The 18,608-nt window shown below is 47.1% G+C and overlaps 1 protein-coding gene across 2 annotated transcripts in view; it reads right to left on the bottom strand.

The window, feature by feature from the left end:
* PLB1 (phospholipase B1) overlaps positions 1–18,608 on the bottom strand; it is a 150,255-nt gene that overhangs the window by 83,494 nt on the left and 48,153 nt on the right. For both annotated transcript variants that reach the window (XM_025353883.1, XM_025353882.1), the window contains exons 14-17: positions 18,454–18,510; positions 12,855–12,926; positions 11,707–11,781; positions 8,802–8,865 (exon numbers count right to left, since the gene is read on the bottom strand). In XM_025353883.1, the coding sequence (XP_025209668.1) occupies positions 8,802–8,865; positions 11,707–11,781; positions 12,855–12,926; positions 18,454–18,510 (268 nt within the window). The remainder of the gene's footprint in view (positions 1–8,801; positions 8,866–11,706; positions 11,782–12,854; positions 12,927–18,453; positions 18,511–18,608) is intronic.

Genomic DNA, 18,608 nt, shown 5'->3' with positions numbered 1-18,608 from the left:
GTCTGAATGCCCGTTTTCAACTATTTTGGTATACACCTGAGAGTGGAATTGGTGGGTTATATGGTAATCCTATGCTTATCTTTTTGAGGAAGCATCAAGCTCTTTTCCACAGCTTGACTATATACAATTTTTATCTTTTGAGTTTAAGCATTCTGTGTGATGTGGCAGCTATTAACTCACAGGACAAACATATTGAACACCAAGCAGTGGCTGGGTGCTTTGGAGACCACACAGTGATCAGATACAGAGAATGCCCTCAAAAAGCTCACAAGCTAAGGAGAAAATGAGAAATAGCCATAGTTACTATGGTGTAAGACTGATAAACACTAACAGAGGTGTGAAGTGATGTAAGGTTATAGAGCTGGAGGGATGATCTCCCTCTGGGGGGGCCTGAGGAGAAGGTCACAGCAGGCTTCATGGAGAAGGTCGCATTTGAATTAAGCCTCAGGAATAAGAGGAGGATGAGGGAGCGCGAGATCGGGTAATGGAGGGAAAAGCCTGATGGATGGATGTGGTAGGGTCAAGCTTGGATGTCTTGAAAGCCCAGTTAGTCACACAGTTTGCTTCCATGAAGCATATATGAGACAGCAAAGAGAAAACCACCTTGGAAAGGTAGGTTAGGGCCACAGGGCCTAACCAATATCTGGTAATCAATAATCTGCTTTCTGCTTCTATGGATATTTCATATAAATAGAATAATATAATATATGACTTTGTCTGGCTTCTTCTACTTTGCATAATGTTTTCAAGATTCAATTATATTATAGCATCTATCAATATATTCATTTTATTTTTATTTTTTGAGGCAAGGTCTCACTCTGTCACCTAGGCTGGAGTGCAGTGGCGTGTGATCGTGGCTCACTGTGGCCTCGACCTCCTGGGCTCAAGTGATCCTCCCATCTCAGCCTCCTGAGTCACTGGGATTAGAGGCTTTTATGCCTGGCAAGCAAGTTAGGAGTTTAACATAGATATTGCTATATATGTAATTACTCACATACACACACAGATATTATATCTACCTACCCCCTTACCTCATACACATAAGAATGTGAATCCTAGTGTATTTGCGGGACCACACCTAGAATTCCTTAAGCTATATATAGCTTGGTCTCTCAGGTCACAAGCTTACCTCCCACTCCCCCAATTACCTCACCCCCAAGGTCACCCTGACTTGGCTACAGCTCCACCTTTGCTGATGTGCTTCTGTTGTCTAGTGGTGCAACGCTGCACTAAACTGCTGAAATAGTTCTTGTGGCTTGGAAGAAGCCTAGCACAGAGTTTGTACCAGGGAGTGGCCCACCCTGGTACATATCAGTGGGCCATTGCTTAAGAGGGATAAACTGAAAGTTGTCTGCAGGAGGCTTTCTCAACAGCCTTCTTTGCAAAAGACAGCTTATAAAGCCTGTAGCGTGACCAGATTACAACCCCAGCACTTTGGGAGGCCGAGACGGGCACATCACCTGAGGTCAGGAGTCTGAGACCAGCCTGTCCAAAATGATGAAATGACGAAACCCCGTCTCTACTAAAAATACAAAGATTAGCCAGGCGTGGAGGCGGGCGCCTGTAGTCCCAGCTACTTGGGAGGCTGAGGCAGGAGAATGGCGTAAACCTGGGAGGAGGAGGTTGCAGTGAGCCGAGATCGCGCCACTGCAAGCCAGCCTGGGAGACAGAGGGAGACTCCGTCTCAAAAAAAAAAAAAAAAAAAAAAAAAGGTTGCAGGCCTACAGTGAAACACAGGATGAGATGATTTTGACACAGCTGGACTACATATAACCCACAGAACCCGTCAACATCCAGATCGTGGCTGTGGAATGATACCTGTGCAGGAAGCCAGATTAACACTGAGTGGAAAACATACTCAGGGACTTCCAGGTCTCATCTCCTTCCATGGAGACATCTTGCCTACTTTCTTTCATGCTGTCTGCCGGTGGGGACAGCCGCTCCCAATGAGGATTTGCTCTCACTGGAAAAGTAAAAGTTCTTGCCTCTTCCTATGAAAGGATACAAACTCACACATACCTAGTTGTAAATATATGCGTGCAAAATATATAGAGCAGCAGTCCTCCAACTGGAGCCTGCATCAGAATCACCTGGAGAGCCTGTGAAAACACAGATGGCTGGGCACCGCCTTCAGAATTTTTGACTCAATAGGTCTGGGGTTGGGCCCAAGGATTTGCATTTGCAACAAGTTTCCAGATAATGTTGATGCTGCCAGTCCAGTGTGGGTACCACATTTTGAGAATCACTGATAGAGACACTTGGTCTCTATCAAAGCCATTGACTGCAGTCAAGTACTGCGCTTGGACCTAAAAAGCCTGGAATCAAGCCCAGGAGGCAGAGGCTGCAGTGAGCTATGATTGCACCACTGCACTCTAGCCTGGGCAACAAAGTGAGCCCGTCTCTAAAAAAAAATACATAAGTAAAGATTTGGCTGCGTGTAATGGCTCACACCTATAATCCCAGCACTTAGGGAGGCCAAGTTGGGAGGATCACTTGAGCCCAGAAGTTTGAGACCAGCCTGGGCAATATAATGAGACCCCTTCACTAAAAAAGAAAAAAAGACTAGAGTTGTTTCTCCCATGTATATGTGTACATTGTCTTGTGGCCCTCACAACTGTAGCTGCCATTGCACAGACTGATGACAGCTCTGTCTCTTAGATTCAAGAGGTACTGAGTATCTTTCTTCAGTGTTCTTTCTCCTCCCCCTCACCATGCCTTGAATCCACCCTCACACACACACACACACACACACACACACACACACACACACACACACATCCCATGCACACACTCAGCCTTCCATATGATTATAGCCTACTTGGCTCTTCCCAGCCATCCACAGCTATACCATGTGGTTAGAAGAACAATATCAAATCACAAAGCCAGCTGCACACATTAGCGCATGTCCACTAGGCTGAGCAGGAGAACTTTAAAACGACCTCTTCTCAAATAAATCAGGTGATGGGGTTAAAAAGGCAACAAAACAAAAAAAATAAGACCTTCTCCCTTCAACTCTAGAGTGGTTTATTTTAGCTCCTGGTGATAACAGTCAAACACTATATTCTTACTGCCATAATGCATCATACACTGAATCCTGTGAATACTAGCTAGTGTGCAAAGGTTAGCGGAAATCTTTGGGGCTGGAAAAATATGGAAGAGATAGATAAATTTGATTCAAAAGTATTATCACTACAGTTTGCTAAAGAGGCAGCTGAAACCTACCATTCCTGTCTCCTAAATTTGTAGCAGGCAGCACACACACACACACACACACACAGAGACACACACACATACCTATGTTTATGTCTATGTGTACATACACATGTATAGATAGACTGATTGATCTACAGCTATACCACCCTGAACATGCCCGATCTCATCTGATAGATTGGTTGATTGTGGTGGGGGTGGTTCTCCAGTTGGCCATTCTGAAGGAGTCTCAGGAAGAGATACAGTAATAAACCAGATGAAGCAAACCTGGGTGGGAGGAGTTGACTTAATCTGGGATTTTATTGTTAAGATAGAGCACATCGCATTTCATTGGCCTAATTTCCGTAGACCTTGATTTGAGGTTTGTTAATGTCATCATTAATGACAAACATAGCTTAGAAATACAGTAAAGCACTTTAGCAGTTGCTCTCCCTGGAAAAAGAACTATTTAGTGATAAGATTAAATTTGTGTGGGCTGATTAGCTAAACATTATCTGGTACAAACTGTCCACCACCTTGAGAGAAGCTGATAAACACATCATTAACTCATCATGATTTCTACAGAGGGGGCCTCTTATCAGAAGGCCATCCAAGTCATGATGAAGTATCACAAATAGCAAGGAAATTGCACACTAGACTGTAGAGTGGGGACACTGCCCACTGTACACGGAAGGTCACACCCAGGAGAAAGGCTTGGCTTGCTGGGGCTTTGTCTTGTGTAACCCAGCAACTTAAACCACATGGGGCCCTAATCTGAAAAACGTGCTTTCTCTCAATTGTCACCAAGCATTGCCCAACCCATTTGCTGTCTGATTTTAGGGACTTATGTTAAGATTTCCACAATGGCAGTAAGCAGCTGCCTCAAGATTGGAACCATGTTTTGCCTTTGGAATCATCGGTGTGAGTTTCCATGAACCAATGTGTACCTTCCACAGGGGAGCTCAAGAAACGTGTTAACTGGAATTAAAGGCTAAGTGACTCTGTGACAGGGACTTTACAGATCTCAAAGTTTTAGATGATGAAAACCATAGGGCAGGGAAACACTTACTCCTCTACGTGTTGGGGGAGTTTGAACTCACTCAGTAGGCTGGTTGTGCCCAGGGACAAGCAGGCTGTTATTTCCCACAGGGCATCATTCCTTCCTGATGACACGGTAGGTCAAGTCACAGGACCCCTGAGTAGGTGGTGACCACAGAAACAGCCTCATGAGCTACACGGAACATTGCACTGCTGGCTCACAAGAGATGATGCCCCTAGTGAATGACCATCCAGTGCTGTAACCTGGTCATTTTTCATATTGACTTCTGAAGAGCTAATTTTAGCCAAATGGGTCAAATCAATGACCTCAGGGACTTAGCAAGGAATTGATGGCTTAAAATAAATGAATGAACTGTTCTGGTTTATACTATTGGTGACAGCAGCACGTAATTAGCTTTGTGGATCCTTATTTGCAAAAGCTCTGAATTTTTCCCACTGTGTGGCATTAGCCATCAAGATAGTCACCTTCATCAGAAAGTTAATAAGCCATGTCCCCTGTGACTCCTCATTGTCACTCTTTTATTTGCAAAAAGTGACTCCTTTTCTCGCTGGGAAAATCCTAAGCCAACTAGTAGGCCCAATATGTTTTTCTTGGTTATGCTAACTATGTTAGGGACAGGGCCATCTAGCAATGGAGCATGATGTGAGTGTTTACAAAGTTGTAAAGTCCATAGGAGAGAGCACTTAGTAAATTGCATCTATGTGCTGACTAGGAGGAAAAAGTTGCAAGTTTTTAGTTTTTACTGGTTACTCAATACCAATTGGTTATTAAAAAAAAAAAAAAATCACTTACATTAACTCTATGTGTCTCATCCCAGGGCCCTGTAGGTCATTGGATAAAGCACATCACTCATGAGCTCTGAAGTGTACTCAGAATGAGGCATCCAAGTTGCCAGGGCCACAGCCTGTTGAAGACAGGTAGCATCTCATTTTGAAACATCACTTTTAATGATGTTTAGATGCATGTATCTGTGGTCAGTTTGGAGAAGCACTAGAAAATGAGACTATAAAGATTTTTGAAAATAACTTTGGACCAGCATGGTAGCTTATGCCTATGATCCCAGCACTTTGGGAGGCTGAGGTAGGAGGATCATTTGAGCCCAGGAGTTCGAGGCCAGCCTGGGCAACTTAGTGAGACCTTGTCTGTACAAAAAATAAAATTAGCTGGACATGATGGCATGGGCCTATAGTCCCAGCTACTTGGGAGGCTAAAGTGGGAGGATCTCTTGAGCCATGGAGGTCTAAGGCTGCAGTGAGGTGAGACTGCACCACTACACTCCAGCCTGGGCGACAGACTGAGACCATCTCAAAAAAGAAAAAAAAAAAAAAAAAAAAAAGGAAAGTAACTTTGAAGGCAAAAAGCAAAACAGTTATTGTAAAAGATATTCTTAGTGAAAAATTGTTTTAATGAAAGGCATTTTGGTGTAGTTGATTTTTTTTGAATATCTTTTTTCAATCCTAGGGATTGTTGATCTGATGATTTAGAAATGCTCATTCAGATTAGTTCAGCAAACATTTATTGGGCTCCTACCATGGGCTTGAGTCATTGGAGGTATAAAGATAAGGTGATCTCCTCGTATAAGACATATCTCAGGTAATTTTGATTAGAAATTACAAACATGGTCTCCAGAAGAGTGCATGACCTCACCTGAAATACATGATTAATACCAAAGGAAAATAATAATATGTGCCTGTGCTGTCTGTTTACCCACCCCATCAGTCACAAGGATGGTTAGAATGCGCAATCAAAATCACTGGCACATGGCTGGGTGCAGTAACTCATGTCTGTCATCCCAGCTTTGGGAGGCCAAGGCGGGTGTTATTACCTGAGGTCAGGAGTTCAAGACCAGCCTGGCCAACATGGCAAAACCCCGTCTCTACTAAAAATACAAAAATTAGCCAGGCGTGGTGACAGGCACCTATAATCCCAGCTACTTGGGAGGCTGAGGCAGGAGAATTGCTTGAACCCCGGGGGTGGAGGTTGCAGTGAGCGGAAATCACGCCACTTCACTCCAGCTTAGGTGATCGAGCGAAACTCTGTCTCAAAAAAAAAAAAAAAAAAGAAAAGAAAGAAAATCACTGGCACAATAATGAAACGTATTTTTCATTATTGGCCAGTTAACTGTGACCGTTTTTCTGAATGACACTTTGCAGGTGCGACTCAGAAGTGCTGGCCCAACACTCATCTGTGAGTGCTAATTCCAGGTGGAGAGTGAGTGAGTGGGTCCCATGCTCACCTTGGTCAGATTGGGGAGCCTAAATCTACCCATCTTGTTATTATATAAATGGCTCCTGGCCGGGTGCGGTGGCTCAAGCCTGAAATCCCAGCACTTTGGGAGGCCGAGACGAGCGGATCACGAGGTCAGGAGGTCGAGACCATCCTGGCTAACACGGTGAAACCCCGTCTCTACTAAAAAATACAAAAAACTAGCCGGGCGAGGTGGCGGGCGCCTGTAGTCCCAGCTACTCGGGAGGCTGAGGCAGGAGAATGGCGTAAACCCGGGAGGTGGAGCTTGCCGTGAGCTGAGATCCGGCCACTGCACTCCAGCCTGGGCGACAGAGCGAGACTCCACCTCAAAAAAAAAAAAAAAAAAATAGCTCCTGTCACCACAGGATCTCAGATTTTAAGGCCTTGAGATTTATTGATCTTCAATCTTCAAGTGCTGATAAACACACTAATCTTCAGGGTCAGGGAATAAGGAAGAGGTTTACATTTTACCCAGCTTTTAGGTGTTGAGATATGCTCTAATGAGATTGGCTGATTATCACTGTCATGACAGAAACATTATCTAGACAGATTACAAAATGCTTTAGAGAGCATTCTTTCAGAATAAGATTAAAAAGGGAATGGATATTACTTTGCTGTAAATGTGTGTGGCTATTAAAACATTCAGATGTTCTCTCTAGACCAGGTGAGCTGGTTTATGCCTGTAATCCCAGCGCTGGAGGATCTCCTGAGCCTGGGAGTTCAAGACCAGCCTGGGCAACAGTAAGACCCCATCTCTTAAAATAAAAAAAAATAAAAAAATAAAAAAATAAAAAGGCAGGTATGGTGATGCATGCCTATAGTCCCAGCTACTTGGAGGCTGAGGCAGGAGGATCACTTGAGCCCAGGAGGTCGAGGCTGCAGTGAGTCACAGTCATGCCACTGTACTCCAGCCTGGGCAACAGAGTGAGACTCTATCTCAAAAAAAAAAATAAAAAACTTCTCTCTCTCTATATATATATCTATAGACATACACCTATATATACACACATCTATCTATATAAACACACATCTATCTGTATCTATACCTAATCTATCTATTTTTGAGTAAGGGTGTTTACCATAGGAGGGTCTACATATGAAGCTGATAATTTATTTCTGCTAATAAAATCCTGCTAGTAAACTAATAGGAATGAGTTGGCACCATGTATGGGGGGAAATAAAGACTAAATGTATATATGTAAGATCTATATCCCCTATTCCATTCTTCTGCAACTTAAAACAAGTGTCAGTTATATACCAAGGTTTTGGTTAGAATATTTTTAACTTCCCTGCCAGCCATGTGGCTTAGTTGGAGCGTGGAGAGCTACGGCATGTGTGAAGGGCAGCCAAGCATTTATTTGCTCTCCTGATGCTCAGCACAAGGAGACAATCTGACTACAAAGATTTGCATCCCCGGAAGATTCTTGCTAGGCACTATGACATCCCCAAACTTCATTTTCTGTCTTTTTACAATTCTGAGGCCATGAGAGGCAATAGATCAATTAGAATGTAAACTCCTGAAGGGAAGGAGGCACTCAACAATCCTCTAACACACAAATGAGTAAATAAACGAACAAATAAATGGACATGTGAGTCCCCCTTTAGGACCAAGCATGGGAATCTATAACACTGCTACAGATGCTCCTAGGCTGATGTTTTGAGTCACTCAGGTCACCAGATGGCTGTGACTTCCCAAGGTTACAGGCCCATAGCTATCACCCCCAGGCTGCCTTGCCTGGAGGCAAAGGTACAGCCCTCAGGCAGACCGTCTTTGGGAAGGTTGCTGATGACTGCCTAGAACATCCCATTTTATGACCCAGCAACAGACATTTTAGAACTACTGAGAGGCAGTGAAGATGGCACGTTCATAAGATGATGTGCTTTCCTGCTCTGCGTGGTGTTTGAGTGCATTCTGTGTGTGAGTGAATCTGCAGGCGACTCAGACAGGGACTATGGACTGGCTACTTTTGCTTTCTGCTTAAAGGTAGTTTTGCTCTTTTGGAGAACAAATTCACCCATCAAGGCTTCAAGGCAGGGACCATGACAACTCACACAACTAACATTGGGTTCTTTGCAGAACATGGCCTGGTACAGGGTTACTGCTCAGTAAATGCTTTCTGATAATGATATCACATTTTAGTTAAAGAATAATCAGACACAGGCATGGCCTTACAAATACACATAGAGTTATTTCCATTGCCCCTGAGAAACCACTCGGGAGTATTTCAGGTTATGTAGAAAGCCCTTACTTGGATGATTTCAGGCCTCGAATGAATTTAAAAATCCCTGGGTGCAAGCTGTGTACCTGAGGTGGGAACCGTATCGGACGGGTCCTTGTCAGGACATCTGATTTCTGTTCCTTCTCTTACCTGAAATGAGACACACAGGGAAATAAGGAAAATGGATTTTGCTAAATTGGAAATGGGTAAGTGGGGCCTCTATTTTGGAAAACATCATTTAAGATAAAGTAAAACTTTGATGTCTTTTAAGATTTCTCCCTCTCCTTCAACACTCATATCCAATTGTCCACATCTTTTCCAAGTGCTCCCAAATCTGTTCCCTCTGCTCCAGTGCCTCTGCCTCCACCTAAGTTCAGGCCTTTGTTATTTCTTGCCAGGATATTGCAATGATTCACCAGTATCATGGCCATCTGTCCCACAGACTTGCTCCTCACCCTCTGAATCTATCCAGAGTGGTTGTTCTCAATGTGATATGATGTGTCACTCCTCTGCCCAAGTTCTCGGTGAAGGCAGGGATTTTTATCTGTGTTGTTGATTATTGTGTCCCCAGAGCCTAGAACAGTGCCTGGCATAGTGGATGCTCAACAAATATTTGTTAGTTGAACAAATACACTACTACTCTGTATTAACTTCAGCAAAAAGTCCAATCTCCCTAGCATGGCCTAAGAGGCCACTAAACATTCTAAACCACCAGCCCTTGACCTAAGTCTCCATATTTCCCTGCATCCATGCCTTTGCCCAAGTAGTTACCCTCTCCCCTTTCTCTTTCCTTCCTTCTATTTGCTCACCCTCCCATCGATCTGCCTCAGCCTTAGTCACCCTTCAAGACTGAGGTCATGGGCATCCTTTGGAAAGCCTTCTTCAACTTTCTCCTGTCTAGGTTAGTTTCTCTTCCTCTGTGTTCCCAGAATACCCCATGAAAACACGCATTACCATACCTATTATAGTACCATTGTGCTATAATTGCCTGTTGACTTGTCCATTTCTGTACCAGACTGAGTTCCTTGGGACAAGTCCTATTTTTTATTTACATTTTAATCTCTCATACCTGGTATCCATCCATCCACCTATCCATCCATTTTTTCATTCAACAAATAGTTATTGGTGCCTACCCTGAGTTCCTGCCTCACTGAGCTTGCATTCTAGTGGTATATAGCAGATAGTTAATAAATGTGTCCTGAAGAATTGTATCACTGCTTTTATCCAATGATAATGATAGCAATACTTACATAGAACTCATGTATGTTAGATTCTATTATAAGTGCTTTATACTTACTGACTTATGACAATTTATTAATAATTCCACAAGGTAGGGCTATTACTGTCATTATTTTCCAGGTTAAAAAACTAAGGCACAGAGAGGTTAAGTATCTTGCTCATTGACACAGAGCCCATAAGTGGAAGAGTCTGGATTTGAACCGAGAGCTGGTTACTTTACCTCGTTGTGCCATGCTGCGTCTCAGGTTTACCCTCATTGCTATACTGGTTAGTGTGAGTCAAGTTGGTAAATCGAGTCTCTCACACTGTGTCCCTCAGGGTGGAAGCCCAGGCCATCAACTCTGCCTCCACTATTTGGAGTAAATCTCACCCTTTTCCATAAAATAGGGAGGGAAAGATGTCACTAGGACCAAATTTGTCTCAGCCCACCTCAGTCCCCCCTTCTCTGGGAAAGAAGACATCAACCCTTGAGTGTTCCTTGCTTTCCCAGAGGAGTGCAGGGTGCCCTGCCTAATCTCCACGGGAAGTCTCACGGGGAGACTCCTGAGAAAAGCAGTGATCAAGGCATGAGTGCCTGTCAGGGGCCCCCTACCAATGTGGACCCACTCAAGGGCTTTGGAGTTCCACACTGTCTGGGTTCAGACCTCACCACGTATCTCTGCTCTTTCTTAATTTTCTCTTCAGATGAAGTTCTCAGATGATTTTAGAAGAATTTTTCAGCGATTTGGGAAGGGTCAGAAGAATCTGTCTTACATCACAACAGATTGGGAACAGGAGGTGCTGGGCAGTACACACTCTCTGTAAAACCCCTATGCTGGTTGCGGAGGCAGCTCTGAAGATAAACTGTGGGGGAGACCTGCTTCTAGGCACCCAGGGGACGGCCACATGCTGGATCCTTCTCCCTCCTCCAACCTGTCCTGACTGAACATCAGCGGTCTACGGCAGCCCTCCATATGCCTAGAGGCAGCGGGAGTTTCCCGACGTTAAGAACCACATGGAATGGCTGGGTACAGTGGCTCACATCTGTAATCTCAGCACTTTGGGAGGCTGAGGTGGGTGGATCATGAGGTCAGGAGTTGGAGACCAGCCTGGCCAACATGGTGAAACCCCATCTCTGCTAAAAATACAAAAAATTAGCCAGGTGTGGTGGCACGCGCCTATAATCCCAGCTACTCAGGAGGCTGAGGCAGGAGAATCGACTGAACCCAGGAGGCTAAGGTTGCAGTGAGCTGAGATCACACCATTGCACTCCAGCCTGGGTGACACAGCGAGACTCTGTCCCCTCCTACCCGCCAAAAAAAAAAAAAAAAATTGTATTGAGGTTGCAAATCTGGCCAGTTGACCTGCTTTAAAAAAATCCAGGCCGGGTGCAGTGCTCGCATCTGTAATCTCAGCACTTTGGGAGGCTGAGGCAGGCAGATTGCTTGAGGTCAGGATTTCAAGATCAGCCTGGCTAACACGGCGAAACCCCGTCTCTACTAAAAAAATACAAAAATTAGCCAGGCGTGGTGGTGCGCACCTGTAGCCCCAGCTACTCAGGAGACTGAGGCAAGAGAACTGCTTGAACCCAGGAGGTGGAGGTTGCATTGAGCCGAGATGGCGCCACTGAACCCCAGCCTGGGCAACAGAGCAGGACTCCATCTCAAAAGAGAGAGAAAAAAAAGAACCACGTGGAAGGTTCCAAAGATTCAGCAAGGAGTGCAGCCCCTGATTCATTTGCATGTTTGTCAATTACAAAAACCGTTTCCTTACCTCAAGCTTGTCTCGGGGTTTCTGCAGTCTGGTCAGGTAGTTGCTATTCCTGTAGCTGAACAGATAGGGGCTCTCCTGCAGGGAAAGGTGACATATTGGAATTGCGACCCAGAAGTCTGTATCCCTTAATTATCAGGCTTGAGCATCCAGTGATGCTTTTGGCCAACTGGGAACATTGACATCATGTTTCCAATGAGGACCAAACCATTCTCTGGCTCTTCTCTCTGGTCCCTGAAGGACTCATGAATGCGCTGACATTTCCCATTTGTGACAGCCAGTCTCTCTTGCTCTTTACCCTGGGGGTTCATGCTACCAGGCTAAGTACATATATTTTGATGAGAAGGGAATCTAATTTTAAGCTTCTTGGCAGCCAAAGCAAAAAGGGAAACAAAGTGAATGGTATACTTCTTATTGCATAGTAACAAAAAACTTACCAATTCATCAAGAAAGCCAAATACCTGACTAGCATTAAATGATAGACTAAAAATACAAAAAAATTAGCCGGGCGTGGTGGCATGTGCCTGTAGTCCCAGCTATTTGGGAGGCTGAGGCAGGAGAATCGCTTGAACCCGGGAGGCGGAGGTTGCAGTGAGCCGAGATTGTGCCACTGCACTCCAGCCTGGCAACAGGGCGAGACTCCATCTCAAAAAAAAAAAAAAGAATCTCATTCATTTATGTCCAGTTATTTGGTCATCCACTTATTTGGAAACATTAATTATAAGCCTACTACATACTAGACACATATTTAAGATGTAGTCAAAATGATCTGCCTTTCAGGCACCTAGATACTCACCATCCCTCCCTTCTTTGCCACTCTGAGGTAGAGGAAGGTCTGGAAACGGCATCTGAGGCAGAGGGCCAGGACCCAGAGGAGATACGTGGGGGCAGCATTTGGGGCCAGGTGAGCTGTGGCCTTGTTCCTATGCCTTCCACAGGCATGGAGGGGGCTGCTGTTTTGCTGAAACAGCTCTCGTGGCCCACAGCTGTAAACATCAGGCCTGCTATGTGTGCAAAACTGTCTGCAGGCCCCAGAAGAGCAGAGCCAGGACTCTTATCTCAGGTAAGACCCACGTCACAGCAAAGCCCACTTGGCCACACACCCTGCACCCTCAATTCAATGAGTCCCTCCCCTGCCCAGTCCCTCCTACCTGAGAGGGACACTTCATTGGCCTCCTGTGTTTTGCACTCAGTGGCTCATCTTTCTCTCCTGCTGGCTCCATCTAGAAAGGAACGTGGGCTTTAGAACAGGGAAGTTTTGTGCAGGTAGCAGCCTGCCAAGCCACCAGTGAGAAAGACTTATTAGTCCAGCAGCAGCACCAGGGAACGCATTAGAAATGCACGTGTCCAGCCCCCAGCCCCAACCGACTGAGTCTGAGACTCCGGGGCTGGGGCAGCAGTCTGTCCCTGGGGCAGCTCTCCAGGTGATTCTGATGCACACCCGAGTTTGAGAACCACAGAATGAGAGGAAGCTTTTGTTTTATATATATATATATTGAAGGGACTTCCTAGTCTACCTCTCCTAGAAGGAGAAGCTGCACAACAGAGGTTGAGGTGGGTCCCAGCCAGCCAGGGCAGAGCTGGGACTCCAACACTGGTATCCTGAATCCATCCAAACATCTCGCGATGGGTCACGCAGCTTTCTGATCACGTGGGGGCCGGTTATCCAGCTTGGGTTCTTGTCCCCTCCTTGCTGCCCAGCTACTTTCTGGCTCACGGATTCAAGTTCCCTTAGAGAGGAGAGCCGGTATGGGAAGGAAGGGCAAATGCATCGCTTTTGCATAAAGCATGTCTTCTTTCCCAAGTCCTGCCCGCAGCCTGTGTCCACAACCCAAACGTAGGTAAATCTGTGCACAGTAGAGAATGGAAACCCTCCGTTCCCTGAGAACTGCTTCCACAGCTCTGAGTGAAGCAAGTTATGGGGCCTGGGTCAAGTCTCATGTCTTTCACGGGGTCACAAATACAGTGACGTGGAACACAGCACAGCCAGCGCTCACAAACCGCTAGAGTATCTAGTGAGCCAGGAGCGGGTGGTGTGGTATCCGCTCTGAAATAGGCAGCTACTTAAATGACAACCACAAAGGCCATCCAATGACATCTAATAACACAGATAAAATATTTATGGTATAACAGCAGGAGAAACAAGCAGATTATCAACTTAGTAAAAGCATTAGACATAGGGAAGTGAAGGCCGTTGAAGAATTAGAGGAGGGAGGGATTTTTTTTTTAAAGTTTTTTTTTTGTTATTTTAAAATGTTCATTATACATATATAAACACTTAAAAAGAAAAATGCAATGGCTTGGAGGGATTGCCGATTTTCTTCTGCACGTGCTATTTCCTACTGTTTGAGAACCTGTTTTCCTGTCCTCTGGCTGCCCACAGCTGCTGGGCTCTGCTGGTACCTCTGGCCCTCACTTCCCCTTCCAATGACTCTGCCAAGGGACGTGGGAAGCTACTGGATGGGGCAGCCTGTCTGGCTCGGTTGAGGATTTCAGATTCCGCAGCGGTATCTTACCCCAGCATCTGTGCCCCAGTAAACAAGAAACAAGAAAATAATTTTACCCTTAGTGGAATTGGCTCTTCAGCCAGACTGAAGGAGAATCAGATAAGAAGGTATAATTAGCTGAACATTTGGAAAAGGAGTGGCAACTCTCTAACTCACGGCCTAGGGGAGGAAATAGACTCCATGCTCCTTTCTGTTTCATTCTGATGGTGGTCGCTCCTAGAAACAAAGTCCCACCTCGAACATTCAAGGCGGCTGTCAAAGGAAGTACTGAGCAGGCCTGGGTGAGGGCCAGGTGTTGATCTGTCTTGCCACCTTCTCTTCCCCATTTTTTTTCTTTCTTTTTTGAGACAGGGTCTCACTCTCATTGCTCAGACTGGAGTGCAGTGGTGTGATCACAGTTCACTGCAGCCTCGACTTCCCGGGTTCTGGTGATTCTCCCACCTCAGCTTCCTGAATAGCTGGGACTATAGGCGTGTGCCACCATGCCCAGCTAATTTCTCATATTGTAGTAGAGGCAGGGTTTTGTCACATTGCACAGGCTGGTCTCAAACTCCTGGGCTTAAACATTCCTCCTGCCTCGGACTCCCAAAGTGCTGGGACTACAAGCATGAGCCACCACGCCCACCTTTCCCCCATCTTCCAAGAATTTAATCCATAATGGAATCTGGAAAGAAACCTTGAAAGAGCCGTATCTAAATGATTCTGATAAAGTGGATACAGCAGAGACTATTTTTTTTAAAGGGCCTCAAAGAAGGAAAATTTATAAGTTTTCCCAAGAAGCCCATTTCTGTTGAGAACTTTGTCCTAAATCTCTCTTTAGGAGTCTCCTCCATCCTCCTTGCTTCCATTCATTCCCTTTACACTGACTCTGACCCTTTCTTCTCCTGCATCCCCAGAGAGGATGGAAACGACAGTTACTTCAAATAATTTCTTGTATGTGCCTCTTTCTCCTGCCACGCTGTGAGGCCCATAAACGCACGTGCGCTGCTATCTACTCCAGGGACAACCGGGGCCGGTCTGGGCTTCCACTCCACTCTGCACACCTCGCCAGCATGGCTTCCCTGCCACCGAGGAATGAACTGCAGTGTGGGAGGGGTGAGGGCAATGACCTTGAAAATCCCCTCCGAGCAGCAGAATCCTCCCTGGGCTGTGAGCGATCCCCAAGTTCCTTATTCTGCCCATGGCTTGGGCCCCTGGTGTTGACTTGGCATAAGGTGGGGTCAGTGACTGTGGAAAGGGCCAGAGACATCAGTTCCCTAAAGGTGGGTCCCTTCAAAACGACCAATGTACAAGAATTACCAGAAATTATTGAGGCAGCAGCAGAAAGGGCCTAGGGAACGAACCGTGTCCCAGACACAAAATCCTCCTCGGCTTGGCATCGGTACAAGCTTCAGCCTGGAGGCCTCACTCAGCCAGGACGTTCCAGGCACGTTTAGATGGGGCTGCTGCCACCTCCCATGCTGGTGTGTGGAACTTTTCCTTTGCTGGTCCTCAAAGCTCACCTATGCTAGGGCTTGGAGGATGAGGGAGGGAGGGAGGATGCTGACGTGCTGATGTGGCTTTGTAGGCTGCAGAGCTGAGAGCTCCTCTCCTTCCCCACAGTTGTGTCCAGGGGTGGTTGAGGACAGAGTGGTGGACCTGGACTCCCTGTGATCATGGGATTCTGCAGGTCCCTTTCTGCTCCCCACACAGAGGGCAGCCCTCACCTGGACTGTGTGTGTCTGCGAGGGTGGACACAGAACAGGCACACCTGCTTTCCACCTCGGTGTCCCAGTCCAGCCCAGCAAAGAATCATAGATGTGGTGGCAGAGACTCCTGCCCTCCCTGCACCTGGAGGTTGCAATTAGTGAAACCAAGGGTAGGAGGAGCCCAGGGCCCTCCTGTATCTTCAGAAGCCCTCAGATGCTGGCTAAGGGTGTTTAGATCTTTTTGGCAGGTAGAGAAAATGGACACCCCGAAAGACCATGTGACTTGCCTCAAGAAACCACCGAAAGTGAGACTGAAACCAGAGCCCAGGTTTTCTGGCTCCCGTCCAGTGCCCTTTGCCCTAACCTGTGACACTCGTTGCTTCTCATGGCTGAATTTGGGTCTGCAGGAGCTTCTAATGTGTTCCAGCAGCTGTGCTGGACCTGGGAACTGTGGGATGGTCTGGCATTTTGTTTGTGAGGAAACTAGGGACTGGGGATGCTTGGGGGAACCCCCTCTTATCCTGTCTCTCCCCGCTCCCCATGTCCCTGCTGGCTGAGGCCGTAGGAACCTCTGGTTTGCACTGGGAAACTGGACTTGTCGTATGGGTGTGGAGAGAGGGAGGTCACTGCTTACCCAGGAAAGCCACATCCTCCTCCTCTTCTAAGCCTTTGTGACACTCTCTGTGTCACAGGCCTTTGGCCTTGAGGGTGAGACCTTCCATTCCTGTGTACGTGCTCATCCTGACCCTCAAGTAGTTTTAAGAGACCGTACGTGGGGTGTACCTTATTTGTATGCACGGGACCATCACCCAGCAGCTCTGTAAAGGTGGTTATGATTGCTATTGCCACCAACATCAAGGACAAATAGCATGATGAAGGGAGAAAGCGATAGGAATCCAGCCCCTCCCTGGACCTGCCCTCTCCAGCTTCTCTGTCTGGTGCTCAAGGGCTCCGTTCATGCTCGGAGCCTTATTATCTCCGTATCTCTTCTCTTATCAGACAGGCCTCTTCCTGCCCTTGCTGCTGCATCTGACGCATTCTTCTCTCCATGCCCTTTGCTCACAAAGGTCCCTTTGCCTGGGAACGCCCTCCCTGACCTCCTCCAACACATTTCACAAAGCCCATTCAAATTGCCTCTTCATGGGCTCTCCTGGCCTCATCCTTCACATTGCTTCCTGGTGCATGGCCCAGCACATCACTGCTGGCTAAGTCCCTGTTGACTCTTGTTCCTCTGGGCTGTCGGGCCCTTCCCAGCTACACCTGAAGCCTGGTGAGGACAGAAGCCACATTTGGTGGGTCTCTTGTGTCCTTCTTGGAACCATGGAGGGTACAAGGGCAGGGTACAAGGTGGTATGGCACCTCCAAGGGCAGGCCATGTCACAGGTGTCCTTTTGTTGGTTGGGAGAAAGATGGCAGGAGGGGAGAGGTTTGGCTGAGGTGGAATCATCAGCCCTGCTCTCCCTGAGAGAGGGCTTGGGAGAGCAGTCCCTGCTGGAGGGGCCAGATTCCTCTTCTCTGCCCATCATGGGAGATCAGCAGCAAAGTGGATTTCTGGGGACATATTCCCTGCAAGTGCCAGGCACACTGACAAACGTCCCTGTTCAGAGAACTCAAATGCCTTCTTCAAAGGACAGTATGTTTCCAGTGTCTGGGACTGTTGGAGGCTGTGCCCCTTCCCTCCCTGCACTCTGTTTCACACTGGCTCACGTGTGCTGAAATGCAGCTGTCCCTGGTACTCAACACACTATGTCAGTTGTAGAGATGGATCCACAAAAAAAGAACAATGAATTTCTGTCACTAGAATTCTAAAAATGAGGCAGCTTGGGTGAGAAGAAAATAAATGGCAAAATCAGGCCTCCGTCTGATGCCCTGAAAAGGTTCAAAGCCTTGACGTCACATTCCATCCCCTGACTAATCCCAGATATCCCTGGAGGGGGCCTTTGGAATCTGGGGAAATCCTGTTACAGTTACAGTAAAAAGACCAACCCATGTGGAGTGCTTACTACAGGCCAGGAGCGAGCTGCGCGCTAGACATGTTGGGCCAGGGACTGACCTGGATTTTGCAGAACGAGCATTGAGACCTGAGTTCACAGAGCTTGCGAGTGGTGGGCTTAGCATTCCAACCCAGCCTTCATCACACTGAAGTCCATGCTTGTCTCAGGCACCACCCTGGGCCTTGACAACCGCACAACACTGCCTAAGTGCGAGGGCAGGCTGAACAGCAATGGTGAGGGGAGCACACTCCCCAGTGTTAGACTCAAGCAGGTCTTCCACACAGACCCTGAGAAACGGCCCCGCCTCTGGGAAAGCAGGGCTGAGGCTCCGGTGAGACCCCTGCTGCTCCCTGGCCTGGCTGCAGCCCAGTGTGTGTGGCGAGGCAAACTCTCAGTCAGTCAGAGAGGGCGTCACCAGGAGACAGAAGCATCCCTGGTGGCCCAGAACCATTGTCCTGGGATCCTGGGGCGCCCTGGGGCCCCTCCTCAGCACGGTGGGCTCAGTGGTGGTGGAGACCCTGCCCCTCCTCTGTGGGTCCCACCCCAGGCCCATCTACTCACCATCCTATTCCAGAGATGCCAGGCCAGTGTGGTAGAATCCTGGAGTGGGGAGTCCTCCTGAAAGAGAACCAATTGACAGCGGGACCTTGTGTCTCCCCAGGAATGCAGCGGACCTGCTGCACACTTTGAAGCCCTCTCTGGTGTAGAGTTGGGGT

This window comes from Theropithecus gelada, chromosome 13 (genome assembly GCF_003255815.1).
Source record: "Theropithecus gelada isolate Dixy chromosome 13, Tgel_1.0, whole genome shotgun sequence".
Classification (NCBI taxonomy): domain Eukaryota; kingdom Metazoa; phylum Chordata; class Mammalia; order Primates; family Cercopithecidae; genus Theropithecus; species Theropithecus gelada.
The sequence above is the reverse complement of the archived record's forward strand: the minus strand, read 5'-3'. Positions and strand labels throughout refer to the sequence as shown.